This window comes from Rhinichthys klamathensis, unplaced genomic scaffold (genome assembly GCF_029890125.1).
Source record: "Rhinichthys klamathensis goyatoka isolate OS25496 unplaced genomic scaffold, OSU_Roscu_1.1 h1tg000107l_1, whole genome shotgun sequence".
Classification (NCBI taxonomy): domain Eukaryota; kingdom Metazoa; phylum Chordata; class Actinopteri; order Cypriniformes; family Leuciscidae; genus Rhinichthys; species Rhinichthys klamathensis.
In genome coordinates, this window is record NW_026606645.1 from 1,752,031 (window position 1) to 1,767,534 (window position 15,504).

General features: G+C 38.4%; 1 protein-coding gene across 2 annotated transcripts; it reads left to right on the top strand.

Annotated features, from left to right (window-relative positions):
- The first annotated feature begins 3,200 nt into the window (after positions 1-3,200).
- mdh1aa (malate dehydrogenase 1Aa, NAD (soluble)) lies at positions 3,201-14,774 on the top strand. 2 transcript variants are annotated; one of them, XM_056253595.1, is made up of 9 exons: positions 3,201-3,494; positions 8,781-8,879; positions 10,162-10,258; positions 11,174-11,349; positions 11,501-11,623; positions 11,951-12,127; positions 12,858-12,971; positions 13,086-13,175; positions 14,349-14,774. In XM_056253595.1, the coding sequence occupies exons 1-9, from the start codon at positions 3,441-3,443 to the stop codon at positions 14,469-14,471; spliced, it is 1,053 nt and encodes a 350-aa protein (XP_056109570.1). In that variant the 5' UTR covers positions 3,201-3,440; the 3' UTR covers positions 14,472-14,774. The 2 variants fall into 2 exon arrangements, with proteins under 2 accessions (XP_056109570.1, XP_056109571.1); XM_056253596.1 differs by lacking the exon at positions 3,201-3,494 and adding an exon at positions 8,054-8,208.
- The last annotated feature ends 730 nt before the right edge of the window (positions 14,775-15,504 follow it).

Consider the following 15,504-nt stretch of genomic DNA (forward strand, 5'->3'; position numbering starts at 1 on the left):
CCTTAACTTGGTTTGGGTATTTAGCTGACCAAATTATTTATTTATTTTAAATTAAAAAAAGGCAAACTACAGCTGCAGGTCTTATTTTACTATGCAAAAAAATATCTATTGGAAAAATATACAATGTATATAACATAATCACTTATTGATATTCCTTTGGTTCTCTCTTGTTTTTTCATGCGTTCATAATTTCTACGTATGACAGCCTGGCCAAAAAATGATGTCTGCATAATTCTGCGTGTTTAATTGGTGTTATCGCAAATATAACAATTGAATGACAAGAACAACTATGCAATATGATCAAAACCTTTAACACATTTTTTATAATATTTGAATAAAGGGTGAAGATGTCAGTTTTCCTATAGGCCGGACATCACTTATAGTCACTACACGTGATTTTTTATCTGGTTTTGTTGTGTTTTGTTTTTGGACAAATGTGGTCAGTAATATTAACTGTTATTATATGAATGAAAATGATCTCCATGACAGTATTTTCATTAATTGGAATAAATCTTAATAAATGAAAATATAAATATTAGATAAAAAACTTAAATGAAAATGAGAAATTCTGCCTTGGGAACTAACTGAAATAAAACAGCTGAAGTACTAAAATGACTAAAACTGCAACTGAAATAAAAAATAAATTAAATAGAAATAAATTGAAATACTACAAAAAAATAATAAAAACGACACAAGCATGTAACAAAACTACTAAAACTTAAAGTAAAGTGACAACTGAAAAGATATTATGTATAATTATATACAATATATATTATTAATTATAATATATATATTTATATATAAAATATCTGATATAATATTAAAATATGAGGGTGAATAAATTATATATTTTTATTTTTGAAACAAGTTGCTTTAAAGAAGAAAATGATTTTGACGTCTATCAGCGCAGTATTTATTTATTTATTTTAACGACAGCCGATTCTTCAAATATACAAATAAGACAACATTCCCAGCATGCCTTGCTGCTCTGATCTTCTCCTGACAGCCCCTGTCACGGGCTAGTGTAATTAGAGAGGACAGGAACAAGTCACTCACACCCATCAACCATTAAAAATGGCTCTTCCAGTTGTCTTTTGGCCATTTGGCACTGACTGACAGACGAAGAGAAACCAGAGAGAGTGGAGATGTCTTACTGTTGGCTCTGAACCAGTGATGTCCTTCTCCATGCCTTGAAACTGTCAGTCATTCCAGACAAAAGATCTATATTGTTCTATACTGTCCAGACAAAATTACATATGACTCCTAGTTCACACTTCTGACAGGTGTTAATAATGCGCTGTGTGAATGAGTAAAGTGGGTAGTGTGTTGAGGTCAGGTTATGACTTGTGTTAAATGGCTCCTGGCTGTTTAATCAAGCATAAGAAGTTTGTATGATGTGCTGAGTGAGGAATGCCGTCTCTCTTCACAGACAGGCTGATTCAATGATCATTTGACACTGCATGCTTAACATGCTGAGATCAGTTTGGCTGTGAACTGACACTGTTTCAAACGGCAGAGTTGTTGAAAGTAGGCCTGAGAACTTCTGAGTGTAATTCCTACTGTTAAACAGAAGTCGCTCAGATGCTTTAATGGCCACGCTATGCTGCCCTCTTCTGGTGGGTGTAAGTAGTGCAGCAGAACTCCTGGCTGTCACGTGACTCTGAGGAAGGTAGACCTACTTTGCCTCCATCATGTGGTCATAGCCTACTACCACACTGGCACATTTTTGAAAATTAGTATTTCAGTATTCCATATTCACAGAAAATTGCATACTATGTATGTACAGTACACTATATCCACCTTTTTTTGCAACGCGGAAGTAGGCCTAAGTTGCTTCTTTTTTTAATGTGCGATACTTCCGATTCATAGTTAATAATAATAGATATAGAGAATAATACATAGTAATTTTATTGTTCATTGCTTCATTCAAGGGACGTATGCTAATGTGCAATGGCAAGCAGTGACAGACTAAGTATGTATATCTAAAATTAAGATTAATTCATTTTGCTTTAAACACTTGCCTTAATAAAGTGAGTAAAAGCAAAAAGTATAGGCCTATATGGCTTCTTATTCAATTTGTTCATTATACTTTTTTTTCTTAATTCCGATGTGTGAGGTTAAGAAAAACTGAGCAAATTTGACTTGTTGTTTATTGAGGGATATTACAACAACAACAAAAAAAAACATGAAAAGTGATAGGCCCTATTAAGGACTCTGTGAAAAACCAAGACTTCCAATATTCCCAGAAAAACATGTTTTGTATAAAAAAATATGGCATTTTTTAGTAAGCCTAACTCATTGGTTAGTATTTTTTAAATTTACCCATGTTGTTCACTTAATAGTGATCACGGATGACTAAGATTTTAAATCATGGTTTTACCTTTTAAATTGATCGTTTTAAGTTTTGAGTTTATTGCCTTCTATTATATTAAAGGGATAGTTCACCCAAAAATAACAAATCTGTCATAATTTCCTCACCCTCATGTTGGACCTGTTTGGAATATAGGCTACAGACTATAGTGAAGTTCACAACGTAATTTCGGGAGGAGTGAAGTGAACATCTAATCTTTCAATTAACTGCCGGAGCATATAAGCAGCCGCTCACCTTGCGCTGGCATCAGCTGTTTTGGCATCCCTCCACCTCCCCAAATTTAATTTAGGCATCTTGCTATCATACTCATCATCCAAGCATTGGTAGTCCCACTGGGGGGTATAGGCTATATCTAAGCTAAGCTGCTCCCTCGAGCCCCTCCACTGCGGACAGCATGGGCAAAGGAACTCGTGAAACAGAAGATATTTTGAGAAATGTTTTTGTCCTTACATGGTTTGGTTACTAACATTCTTCAAAATATATAATTGTGTGCTCTGTAGAAGAAAGTAAGTCATACCCCTACTGAGAATTTGGGTGAACTATCCCTTTAAGACACAATGGGGGACCATGAAATATACTGCAATGTAGAAATTGCCCTTTCTTATGGCACGAAATAAATAAATAACCCACAATGAAACGTTTAGCCATTGTTATAATTAAGGTTACATGATCAAAGCCCTTGTCCCGTGACCGTGTGTCCCCTGTAAGCCCGCAGCAGAGGGATGTTTTTCTTCACTCAGCAACTCAGCGCCGCAGCATCAATCCTACCCTGACTGACGTCACCCCCAAATTTCGCAGCTCCGACCACTCATTAATTTAGCCTTGTGATCAGAAATGGCGGAAAGATTACTCGATGTAGAGTTATTTTTGTCTCCCAAAGCTCATTAGGTGCGGAAGGGTGACTGAAAACACACCACGCGCCCCGTGTGTATCCGTCTCGCGCCTGTGAGCTCAGGTTACCGCGAACACCGCTCTGCGTCTCAGCGCGTCCCACAAAAACACCCACTTTTGTGTTCTGGGGAGGGAAAACAGACTCCATCGGACACTTCGAGGGACAGACTGCTTGAAAATGTTGACCCTGTTGTCGGCTATGTACTTGGTGGTGCGCACGGCTTCGGCGCAGGTAAGACGCCTCTCCTTGACAACGGAGGCGTAAGATGCACCATAAACGTACGTTTTTTCCTTTGAACACAAGCGGTATGCGTTAAAATATCATTAAGGATTTAACCTTACCGTGCATGCGTAAGCACAATTCGCCATATATCTGATAGTTATATTTAAAGCAATTGATTTCATGAGAGAAATTTCATATTCAAATGGTTGCAGTGTTTTGGAATGTGGATGATTTATAGATGGTCCAAATAGTCTTTACCTGACCCAATATTAGCTTGTCTAAGATGGTAATTTGCTGGACAAAGCAATTTAAGGTGATCATCAGGCTGGTAAACCAGTCAATTACCATGTTAGATCAAGTAAAAACCATTTAGGAGCAGCTAATGACCAGCTTGAACCTGCTAGAAACACTGTTTTAAAAACACAGTTAAGCTGAATTTTCCACAGGGATTGGTTGATACTGGCAATAGTCTCATTCATCATGCACACCTTGAAATCTTATACGGCAGTGGGGCATGATGATTAATTTAGGATGCTTTTGGCAAGCAGAGTCCAGCACCATGGATAGCACACTCGCTCCGTCTGGATCTCCACCTTTCCAACGGCGTGTTATGTAATGTTAACTTGGCTGAAGTGCCTTTGTCCCAAACAGGAGCAAATATCTGCATCAGTGTGTGGCTGATCTGTAGCGGTGTACTGTGTTTTAAACACACACCCATGCTGGTCACACCAGTGAAATGCAGAGGCAGACTATGATAGTAAAATGCATTATTTAGCCTGAAGGAGAAGCCAAGCCCATTAGAGGCTTTTAAAACTTACATTGGTTAACCCAGGGTCATTATATAATCCTGAGGTATGGTGTATGCATGTTATCTTGTTAACACACCTTGACTTTTTGTGACAACATACTGTAAAGGTGGGGATGACACATTTAATAATGTATGACATTTAAGATCACATTGGGAACCAACCATTAAATAGTTAATTATAGTTTTTTTTTAGCTAAATTTAATTAATTAAAAGTTAAAAGCAAAAAAATAAAAAGCAGTATATATATACAGTATATATACTGTATATATCAATTGGGTTTAACCCAACTGCTCGTTAACACTTAATTTCTAAGCAGCCAATCACATGGCGGCAACTCAGTGCATTTAGGCATGTAGACATGGTCAAGACAATCTCCTGCAGTTCAAACCGAGCATCAGTATGGGGAAGAAAGTTGATTTGAGTGACTTTGAACGTGGCATGATTGTTGGTGCCAGAAGGGCTGGTCTGAGTATTTCAGAAACTGCTAATCTACTGGGATTTTCACGCACAACCATCTCTAGGGTTTACAGAGAATGGTCCGAAAAAGAAAAAACATCCAGTGAGCGGCAGTTCTGTGGGCGGAAATGCCTTGTTGATGCCAGAGGTCAGAGGAGAATGGCCAGACTGGTTCGAGCTGATAGAAGGGCAACAGTGACTGAAATAACCACTCGTTACAACCGAGGTATGCAGCAAAGCATTTGTGAAGCCACAACACGCACAACCTTGAGGCGGATGGGCTACAACAGCAGAAGACCCCACCGGGTACCACTCATCTCCACTACAAATAGGAAAAAGAGGCTACAATTTGCAAGAGCTCACCAAAATTGAACAGTTGAAGACTGGAAAAATGTTGCCTGGTCTGATGAGTCTCGATTTCTGTTGAGACATTCAGATGTTAGAGTCAGAATTTGGCGTAAACAGAATGAGAACATGGAACCATCATGCCTTGTTACCACTGTGCAGGCTGGTGGTGGTGGTGTAATGGTGTGGGGGATGTTTTCCTGGCACACTTTAGGCCCCTTAGTGCCAATTGGGCATCGTTTAAATGCCACGGCCTACCTGAGCATTGTTTCTGACCATGTCCATCCCTTTATGGCCACCATGTACCCATCCTCTGATGGCTACTTCCACCATGTCACAAAGCTCTAATCATTTCAAATTGGTTTCTTGAACATGACAATGAGTTCACTGTACTAAAATGGCCTCCACAGTCACCAGATCTCAACCCAATAGAGCATCTTTGGGATGTGGTGGAACGGGAGATTCGCATCATGGATGTGCAGCCGACAAATCTGCGGCAACTGTGTGATGCCATCATGTCAATATGGACCAAACTCCCTGAGGAATGCTTCCAGCACCTTGTTGAATCTATGCCATGAAGAATTGAGGCAGTTCTGAAGGCAAAAGGGGGTCCAACCCGTTACTAGCATGGGGTACCTAATAAAGTGGCCGGTGAGTGTATATATATATAATTGTATGCCCTTAACACCTCAAAATGTGCAATTTGGTGCAGTTGTTATTTCTTTGGCCAAAAAGTCAGATTAAATTCTAACAGCTTTAAATGTAAATCAATGAGATTTTTATTACAGCAATACAGACATACTTACATAAAATGCATAAATATCAGTTGTCACTCTATATCTGTAAATAATAAAGAAACATAATGCAATGCAATACAATTTATGATTGAGAGATGGACAAATAAACATTCCTCAAAAGCCTGTTGTATCATATTTGATATTTTTAACATGATTTTTCTTTAAAAAATTATAATAAAGTAAACAAGTAAACCTACGTTGCTTCAGTTCAGTAAGTGTTTAAATATTAATAACAATTATTCTTACGTTTACTTTAAAAAGTATAAAATATCAATCAGGCGACAGAAGGCATGTTGTAGATTGTGCACAACAGGTGTTTCAGCAAAGTTTTGATCATGTTGATATTTGATACAGTAGGCTTTAGGGTTAAAAACACTAAAAGCACACCACAGAAGTGAAAGCACATGGCTATTTGACCTTACTGGTCTCTTTAGGAAATGCACATGGTCTTAAACCATACATGTTTCCTGTTCAGCCAGAAAAGACAAGAATTAAGGACAGCGGAGCTCATGAATTTATATTTGAAAGTGAAATCAAGTCTTTAGAACATGATAACAGTTTGGCATCACATACTAGAGGTCATGTGAGATTCTGATGTGCAAATGTTGCTGTCAGAAATGTGGCAGTTGTGACGGAAGGGGAACTTGTTTTAGATTCTTCACACGATCTCCCAGAGACCACAAGCATGATTTCATTCTGACTGAACTGACATTAAGCTCGATTATTAGTTATATATTTCAATGGGGTCCAAAGTAAGAGTCCATCGTGAAAGTGCTTCTATTTTGAAACTTATTATAATAATTCTCAAATTATATTATAAGCATAACAATATAAGAGAACATTTGCATAGAAAATTATTGCTAAATTGGATTTGACCTCTGATGACCTCTAATGGTGATCATGTTATCCTGTTTGTGAATGATCCCAAAAGCTTTTTGAGCTTCAGTGGAAATTGCGCTCTAAGAGGCCACAGGAATCTGTAGGGGGCTCTTACTAGTCGACATATGCTGTTCTGTTAAAGGTATAGGCAGTTTTAGGAGAGGTTAGCAATATAGCGAGTTAGCTTTGAAAGCATGAGATCCCACCCTCCCTTCAGAGCGCCTCCAAAGCCCCGCCTCCTTCAAAACACATGAACGCGCCACGAGAGACGGCGTAAAACTACCTTGTGTCTCTAAGCAAATAACATTATAATAATAATGAACATAAACACTTAAAGAGCGCTGACCTGTACCACCTGACTGCTGCAGTTTCATTTTAGCATTGATAGTGTTGCCATTGAATTAATAAATTCGAGTCACGACCCGCTCCGAGTGTAACATCACGGGTTTCTATCTCTTCCAAATTACAGTAGTGACTGTAAAAGGCGGCTGTTGTTTCGGTTGCAGCTCTCAATGACTGATGTCTGTCTAATTCTGCATGAAATGCACTGATGACGTGTGATATAATGAGGTGTGGAAATGCATACGCTGACAGGCAGGTATGACATCTTATCATTGCATTCAGCCCAAATTCAATTATTGGACGAACATTTTAGGGTCCTACGCTTCCACAGACGATATATATAATATATAAATATAAATACATTTAGACCACTTAACGTAGTTACAATCAGGATGTAATAAGACTTTTAAACCAGCATAACAAAAAACATTTCTGGAACAAATCGCCTACCCTGCCTTTAATGTCATCTGAAGGTGACAACATGAAGCTATTGTGTCAACATTTGAGCAGGATATGTTGTTATTAAAGAGTTAGGAAAAATAGTTAGAAACACACACACACTGTCTTTAATGACCTCTTAATGTCTATTGTAAAGGACATAAGGATACACACAGGCCTACACGACTATTTTTTGTCTTCAGTGTCCTCTTTATCACTCTGTAAAAGATGCTTATTCTGTTTGACTGCTCATTCAAATAACATAACTTTAACTAATCTGTTTTCAGTTGGCTATTATAGACAATTTGTTGTTCAAGGACCCGAACCTTACACCATAACTCAGAGGGACTTTCAAAACTCGACCTTTATATGGTTTCCAAGGCGTTTGCTCCATATATGGTAGTGCAGGGGGCGTGTAGGATGTGAGGGCTTCAGCGCGGGTTCTTATGGGTAAATTAGTTCCTTTTGGAAACTGGTTGGTGTGGGAGAACAGCAATATAAACTACATATCCCAGTGTACAGCGTTTCTGTGCCTGTGAAAGCACATGACATATTTCCATACAAGAATAGAGGTGACCCTCCGTTCAGTCCGAGGTAGAGCAGCAGCAGCACATCTTTGTCGCACATCTCAACCTGCACAATCAGACCCGAAACATGGTGAGATTCTCATCCCTCCATTTTAGTCCTGCACGATATTTTAGCATAATCAAATCAAGTTCGCAATTGTTTTTTTGTATAGCATGGTGGGCTTGTTTGATCTTCCAACGTTTTTTGGGTGTTGTTAAATTTTTGATATCTGGATTAATGTGAACTCTCACTCTGTGATCAGGTAACGATTTATTTTGAAGCAGTTTAATAAACGTTTAACTGCCATTTCCGCGTTTGGGGAGTGTGTGTAAGTGAGGTGCCATCTTTTGTACACATTGGCGCTATTTTGTCAGATTGTATTTGTAAATACTTCGAAGTGGAAATTTTCGTCGAAGTTACTGTCTCGCGCACATAGTGACGTTACCATGGTCGCGCGGAGCATCCGTTGCATCACTGTTTCATTCATTCATTCATTCATTGAGGAGGATATAAATAAAAATGAATAAATTCCCATTCGCTGAAACAATTATGTGTTAATAAATACTCGAATCTGCCACTTCTGGTATAATCCAGATCGTTAGGCCTTTGTTCCAATAAATAGGTCATGCTGTTGACGCCAGTGACCGTGTGTTTTGTTGCAGGCCGAGCCGATCCGAGTCCTGGTGACTGGCGCAGCGGGGCAGATCGCATATTCTCTGCTGTACAGCATTGCTAAAGGAGATGTGTTCGGCAAGGACCAGGTGAGACTGGGTTATTGCATAACACGACACTGGGGGGAAACTGCAAGTGGAGCAAACTGGATTTTAAACCATGCTCTTGTGTTATATAATGTGTGATTAAAATATGCGACTCTTTTGATCCCTCAGAATAAGCCACTGGTTATTTATGCAGTACGTAATACATGTAGTGTGCATGGAACACTTGAAAGCCGATGTTTAGTCATTTTGAGATTATTGTTTTGAACCGATTATTACAATACAGACAGATACATGTTTATGATTCTGATAATACAATACAAATGATGCAAGGATTTATAGCCTAATCATATAGATAGCCTATAACAATAAAATATTCTTATTGAATATTTGAATGATGACAGCAAAATACAACGATAATGTTACTAGATATTTTGAGATATAAATATGGAAGCTCGTTTCTGCCACGGAATAAAAAATACAAAAGGTAATTGACAAATTAGATACAAACTCGCAATTCTGAAAAATAAACTTGCAATTTGCACGAATTTTGTAATTCCTTTGGCAGAAACAAGCTTCCATATTGATATCTCAAAACCTCTAGTAATTCTGCTTGCAATTCTGACCTTTTTCCCCCTCAAAACTGTGAGATATAAACTTGCAATTGCGAGTTTCAATTCTGAAAAAAGGTCCGCTCTCAATTCGTACAATTGTAAGTTTATATCTTGCAATTCAGGGAAAAAGTCAGAATTGTGAGATGAAAAAGTCGCAATTACCTTTTTTATTTTTTATTTGGGGGCGAAAACAAGCTTCCATATATACATTTATTTTTAAATACATTTATTTATGGCATTGTTAGGTGCTGTTGTTTAGAGAGCCACCAAATGGCATTTTGAGTCTTGAGCAAATAGTGTGTAAATGTTTGGTCATGTTCATTAAAAGTGTGTAATTTTAACATATATATATATATATATATATATATATATATATATATATATATATATATATATATATATATATATATATATATATATATATATACACACACATCTCAATAGCTTAGCCTATATCACATATGTATTGTTTTATATTGGCATTATATCAACTTCAGTCATATCGTTCCATCACTGCTTCCTGCTTCGCTTGTCAAAATGTGCACTAATTTTAAACCTGAAATTCAAAAAAGACATGAACGAAGTGTATTACTGAATGTGTATAATTGTATGTCCGCTGTCTAAAGCTGCACATATTCTATTCCGAACATGTTTTCTGTCTGTGGCTGATGCAGTGTAACATGCATGTTGTTTCTCTTTGCCTCCTCTGTCAGCCAATCATCTTGGTGCTTCTGGATATCACTCCCATGCTGCCCGTGCTGGATGGGGTCGTCATGGAGCTGCAGGATTGTGCTCTTCCTCTTCTGAGGGGTGAGGGGTTGCTTCTCTTGGTTTTATCAAACCTCATCACAGTGGCACAGTTTTCATCGGACTCCTAAGGGACACTTAGAGACACTGTACAGCAACTTGGTTTATTTATAGCCAACATCTGGAATGTATTAAAATGCAGAAGAGCAAGCGTGACTCTGCAGAATGGATCTGCAGCAGTAGCACAAAAAAACCCAGCATGTGGTACGCAGTGTTTGAAGAGCAGGGAGGTGTAACCAGCACCGACTGAGCTTATTGGCTCGCACTGTGGGATAGTCTCTGACCAATGGGAAACGGGATGGTGCCGCAACAATGTGAGGCGGAGAGGAGGAGGCCAAAGAACAACCTGTATCACAGAAGTTGTGCTTTGGTTGAAGTCCATTCTGATAAATAGATCTTTACTAACTGTCATTCTGAAGATTATCACTGAAATATGAGCCAATTCAGGAAATATCAAAAGCCTCATAAACCATTTATGGTGATGTGATATGAAAGTGTCAGGAGATAATGTCAGCACATGCTCCTGTTAAATAATAGTCTTGGTACAAACATAATGAGGCTGCATTTCCCAATACTGATGCTAAAATGTTTGCATGCGAGTTTATCTTTCAGTCACATGCATTTCTCCCATGCTTGATCAACTAAAATATTCTGTAACTTATTACAATAAACAATAAGAATATATATTTTTCTCCTGGTCCAGTCAGGCTTAGTTCAACAAGAAATTATTTATTAAATTTTTTTTTTAATAAAAGCTTTTTTTAGCTATGAAAAAATAATGTATCCATGTCATTTTAATTTGCAATTGCTGGGAAAAAAAAAAATCAGTAATGACCTTCCCATGGAAATTTGTTGACCTAAATGTTACTCTGATACTATTTCTGTGTCCTTCTGTTTCTCTGTCTTCCCCCTTCACAGATGTGATTCCTACTGATAAGGTTGAGGTGGGCTTCAAAGATCTTGACGCTGCCATCTTGGTGGGGTCTATGCCAAGAAAAGAGGGCATGGAGAGGAAGGACCTACTAAAAGCCAACGTGGCCATTTTTAAAACCCAAGGTGAAGCACTGGAGAAGTACGCCAAGAAGACAGTCAAGGTAAAAGTCTGCAACAAATAATGCAGCTTGAGTGGGTTTTTGTGCTCTCTTTTCTAGCCATTTAATTTTAGACAACAATGTCCCTAATCAGTCACTTGTCAGTATTTGATGTATGCTGTTATGGCGTTCAATTGTTCTTTTCTTTCCATAGGTGCTTGTTGTCGGGAACCCAGCCAACACCAACTGTTTGATCGCCTCCAAATCTGCTCCCTCCATTCCTAAGGAGAACTTCTCCTGCCTGACCCGTCTGGACCACAACAGGGCCCGCTCTCAGGTCCGAACCCCGCTGCCTCATTCACCTTCAGTTGTTATTCTGCTTTATTGAAGTTCTCTAAGTCTTTGTGCTTTCCAGAGCTGCAGGTAACTGAGCTTTTTTTATTGTCAAACTCAATGGCAGTGTCCCACATATAGCTTGGTTCTAGAGTAGCCATTTTTTGGTATGTACTCTAAAATAGTTCATAGACCATCAGAGTGACTTCGGTGTTGATGTTGTGTGATCATCATGTGCCATTTTAGAGGAACTTTTAGCCCTCCCTGCAGATAAGCACATATCACACATACAGGCCTCTTGCTCATCTGCAGTTGTCCTCCATGCCTGTAGGTGGCGATGCGTGTTGGTGTGTCATCTGACAGTGTGAAGAATGTGATTATCTGGGGAAATCACTCCTCAACTCAGTACCCAGATGTGCACCATGCTACTGTGAACCACAATGGGAAGGAGATGGCAGCCTTTGACGCTGTGAATGACGAAAGCTGGCTGAAGGGCGACTTCATCTCCGTAAGTCCAACATCTGAACCACTTTTGTAAGATCATCAGGTCTTTAATTAACTAGGAGGAAAATCTGAAAAGCCATAACTTGCTGTCTGTGTAATTTAACTTTTTCTAGTATAAATAAGTGATCACAAAAGAACGAAGACATGTCACATTTGTAAATGGTGAAAAAATGTTTGCCTTTGTCGGGACTTATGTTTATTATAAAATGGATAGTTATACCATTTTATAACCAACTAGAGATATTAATAATAATTATAACTATTATTTTATAGCGTTATTGACATATAATAACAAAATATAGGCCAAATTTTGCAGCCCTACTAACAAGCACAGCAAACCTGAATTTTTGTTTGTAGAAAAATCACAATAGGATTTTATCCCCAAATCATGCAGCCCTAGATTAGACGAGCCACATTAAAGTTACTATTATTGTTATTAACAATTTAAATATTTTTTGTTCAGTGGGGTTTTAATCACCCTGCAACAAAGATTTGAGGCAAAGTCACTATTAAAGAGGCATTATATTTATCGTTGTTCGGTGGATTTTCACAGGTGATGATTCAATAGAAATCCACACAATTCTGCTTGACTTCTGTGTGAGCTCTGCTTCATACATCGCTGCACTATTGACAATAGACATGTGCTTTAATGTGACCGCACCTTTATACATGACCTCTTGTATCTTATTGCTTTAATTTACCCATCTGTAAGTCTTTTGATTTCTATATGGCAGACGGTGCAGCTGAGAGGTGCAGCTGTTATCAAGGCCAGGAAGCTCTCCAGCGCAATGTCTGCTGCCAAAGCCATCTGTGACCACATGAGGGACATCTGGTTCGGCACTCCTGATGTGAGTTTGCACCTCTGTGGACCCTTTACAGAAGAAAATGGAGTAAACATTTCCGGTTTGTTTTTCCTAAATATTTCCAGTTTATTAATGCTAAATCATTCTGTCTCTGAGCAGGGCGAATGGGTGTCTATGGGCGTCTACTCCTCTGGTAATTCCTATGGAGTTGATGATGACCTCATGTACTCCTTCCCTGTTAAGATCAAGGTTTGTCTTCATCACTGAAAGTTTAAAAAAATTAAAAAATGCCCCTGTTCTACTTTGTTTACATCCCGCCTTTCAGTTCATTTCATTGGTTAAGGTTACAGTGACGGGTAGGTTTAGGGATCAGTGTTTGGTGTAGGGCAGGCAATCAGTACAGCGATTGACATGACCAATGAAATCTTTAGAAACGGCTGCAGGGCGGGATTTCGGCTGAACTGAAAAAAAAATCAGACTGAACCATCTGACCAATCAGAGCAGAGTAGACCAATCACAACAGAATGAACCATCTGACCAATCAGAGTAGACCAATCGCAACAGACTGAACCATCTGACCAATCAGAGCAGAGTAGACCAATCACAACAGAATGAACCATCTGACCAATCAGAGCAGACCAATCACAACAGACTGAACCATCTGACCAATCAGAGCAGAGTAGACCAATCGCAACAGACTGAGCCATCTGACCAATCAGAGCAGAGTAGACCAATCACAACAGAATGAACCATCTGACCAATCAGAGCAGACCAATCACAACAGAATGAACCATCTGACCAATCAGAGCAGAGTAGACCAATCACAACAGAATGAACCATCTGACCAATCAGAGCAGAGCAGAGTAGACCAATCACAACAGACTGAACCATCAGAACAATCGCAACAGACTGAACCATCTGACCAATCAGAGTAGACCAATCGAGACAGACTGAACCATCTGACCATTCAGAGCAGAGTAGACCAATCACAATAGACTGAACCATCTGACCAATCAGAGCACAGTAGACCAATCACAACAGACTGAACCATCTGACCATTCAGAGCAGAGTAGACCAATCACAATAGACTGAACCATCTGACCAATCAGAGCAGAGTAGATTCTCAGAAAGGAGGGGTTTAGAGACCGAATCCTTTATCAAACCGTTTCAGATACTTTGAGAAAAGAGATGATTCTGCAATGTATGTAATGAGAGAATTAAAGTGTTTTTTGCACTTGGATACATGTGAACCTATTGTAGGAGACCAAAACAAAATTAGGAACTTAAGAAATGGCATAATAGTGGCACTTTAAAAAATGAATAAATGAAATCAAAGCATTAAGGAGTTTAAAAATATAAGATTTATAAGTTATATGTGAGTACTGCTCATTTTCATGTGTTTCTGAATGTCGCCCACAACAGAACAAGACCTGGAAGGTGGTTGACGGACTCGCCATCAACGATTTCTCCCGCGGTAAGATGGACGCCACCACCACTGAGCTGGTCGATGAGAGAGACACGGCACTCACCTTCCTTGGAGCGTGACTCAAGACAACACAACAGCCGTTAGACCTTTCCAAGTCCCTAAATCCCCGACTGTAACGTCCTGTAGATGTCACAGCTGACCGTGTGTGTGTGTGGATATTCATGTATCTTAACATGTGCGTGCGTGCGTGCGTGTGTGTTGCTTCACCAGAAACGTTTGCAATGTAACTTACTCCGCTTGAAGTGTCCGGGGCAACACCTGAAGGAAAACCTTTTTCAATTAGAACTGTTACGCACATGGTTGTCCTGACCAAAATAATGATCATCTGTCATGCAACAATAAAATGCCATGTGGAAAATAAATGTCAGATTTGTTTGGATTGTTGTTTTAATGCAAGATCATGTCCATCTCATCTCTAGCTATGAACACACAAGTTCAAAATATGAATATATATATATATATATGTATATAAAAAAGCTACTTGAATATTTAGCTCAAAATTGTGTAAATATATTTCCATAATTGGCTTCAGGATAAGCTTGGCGCTTCAGTCTCTGTTTCCTTGTAGAAAGAAGGACTGGGAAATAATTTAAATGTATTGGTCAGAAAGAATGGTTAACCTATTTCCACCACAAGAAAAACTAATGATTTGGTAAATCCCAATTGACATAAAAGTTCAAGATTATGGCATGTCATATTTGTGAGATGAAAATAAGGACATACAAAGTCATAAATATGAGATAAGAAATCAGCTATGACAGTTTAAATTATGATTAAGTCAAGTGAGAGAATTTTGAATTTTTGTCACATAAAAGGTTGCAATAATGCCATTAATTCAATATCAAGATATAAGAAATTTCGACACTTTTTTGTTGTTGTCAATTTAGACTTGTGTCAAAATTATAACTGTCAATTTCGACTTTCATAAATATGTCTTACTTGGTCATCTCATTTTATGTCATAATTGTGATAAATTATGATTTAGAAAAGCATGATTTTTTTTTTCTTATAAAACTCTTATATAAAATTAAAGCACCGATAAAATAAAAGTGTACTGTGTGTTTGTTTACAACCATAACCAAGAGATGACGC

Coding starts and splice junctions, on each gene's coding strand:
- mdh1aa (XM_056253595.1), top strand. CDS start 3,441: ATGTTGACCCTGTTGTCGGCTATGTACTTGGTGGTGCGCACGGCTTCG. Junction 11,350..11,500: donor ACGCCAAGAAGACAGTCAAG/GTAAAAGTCTGC, acceptor TTCTTTCCATAG/GTGCTTGTTGTCGGGAACCC. Junction 13,176..14,348: donor CCTTCCCTGTTAAGATCAAG/GTTTGTCTTCAT, acceptor CGCCCACAACAG/AACAAGACCTGGAAGGTGGT.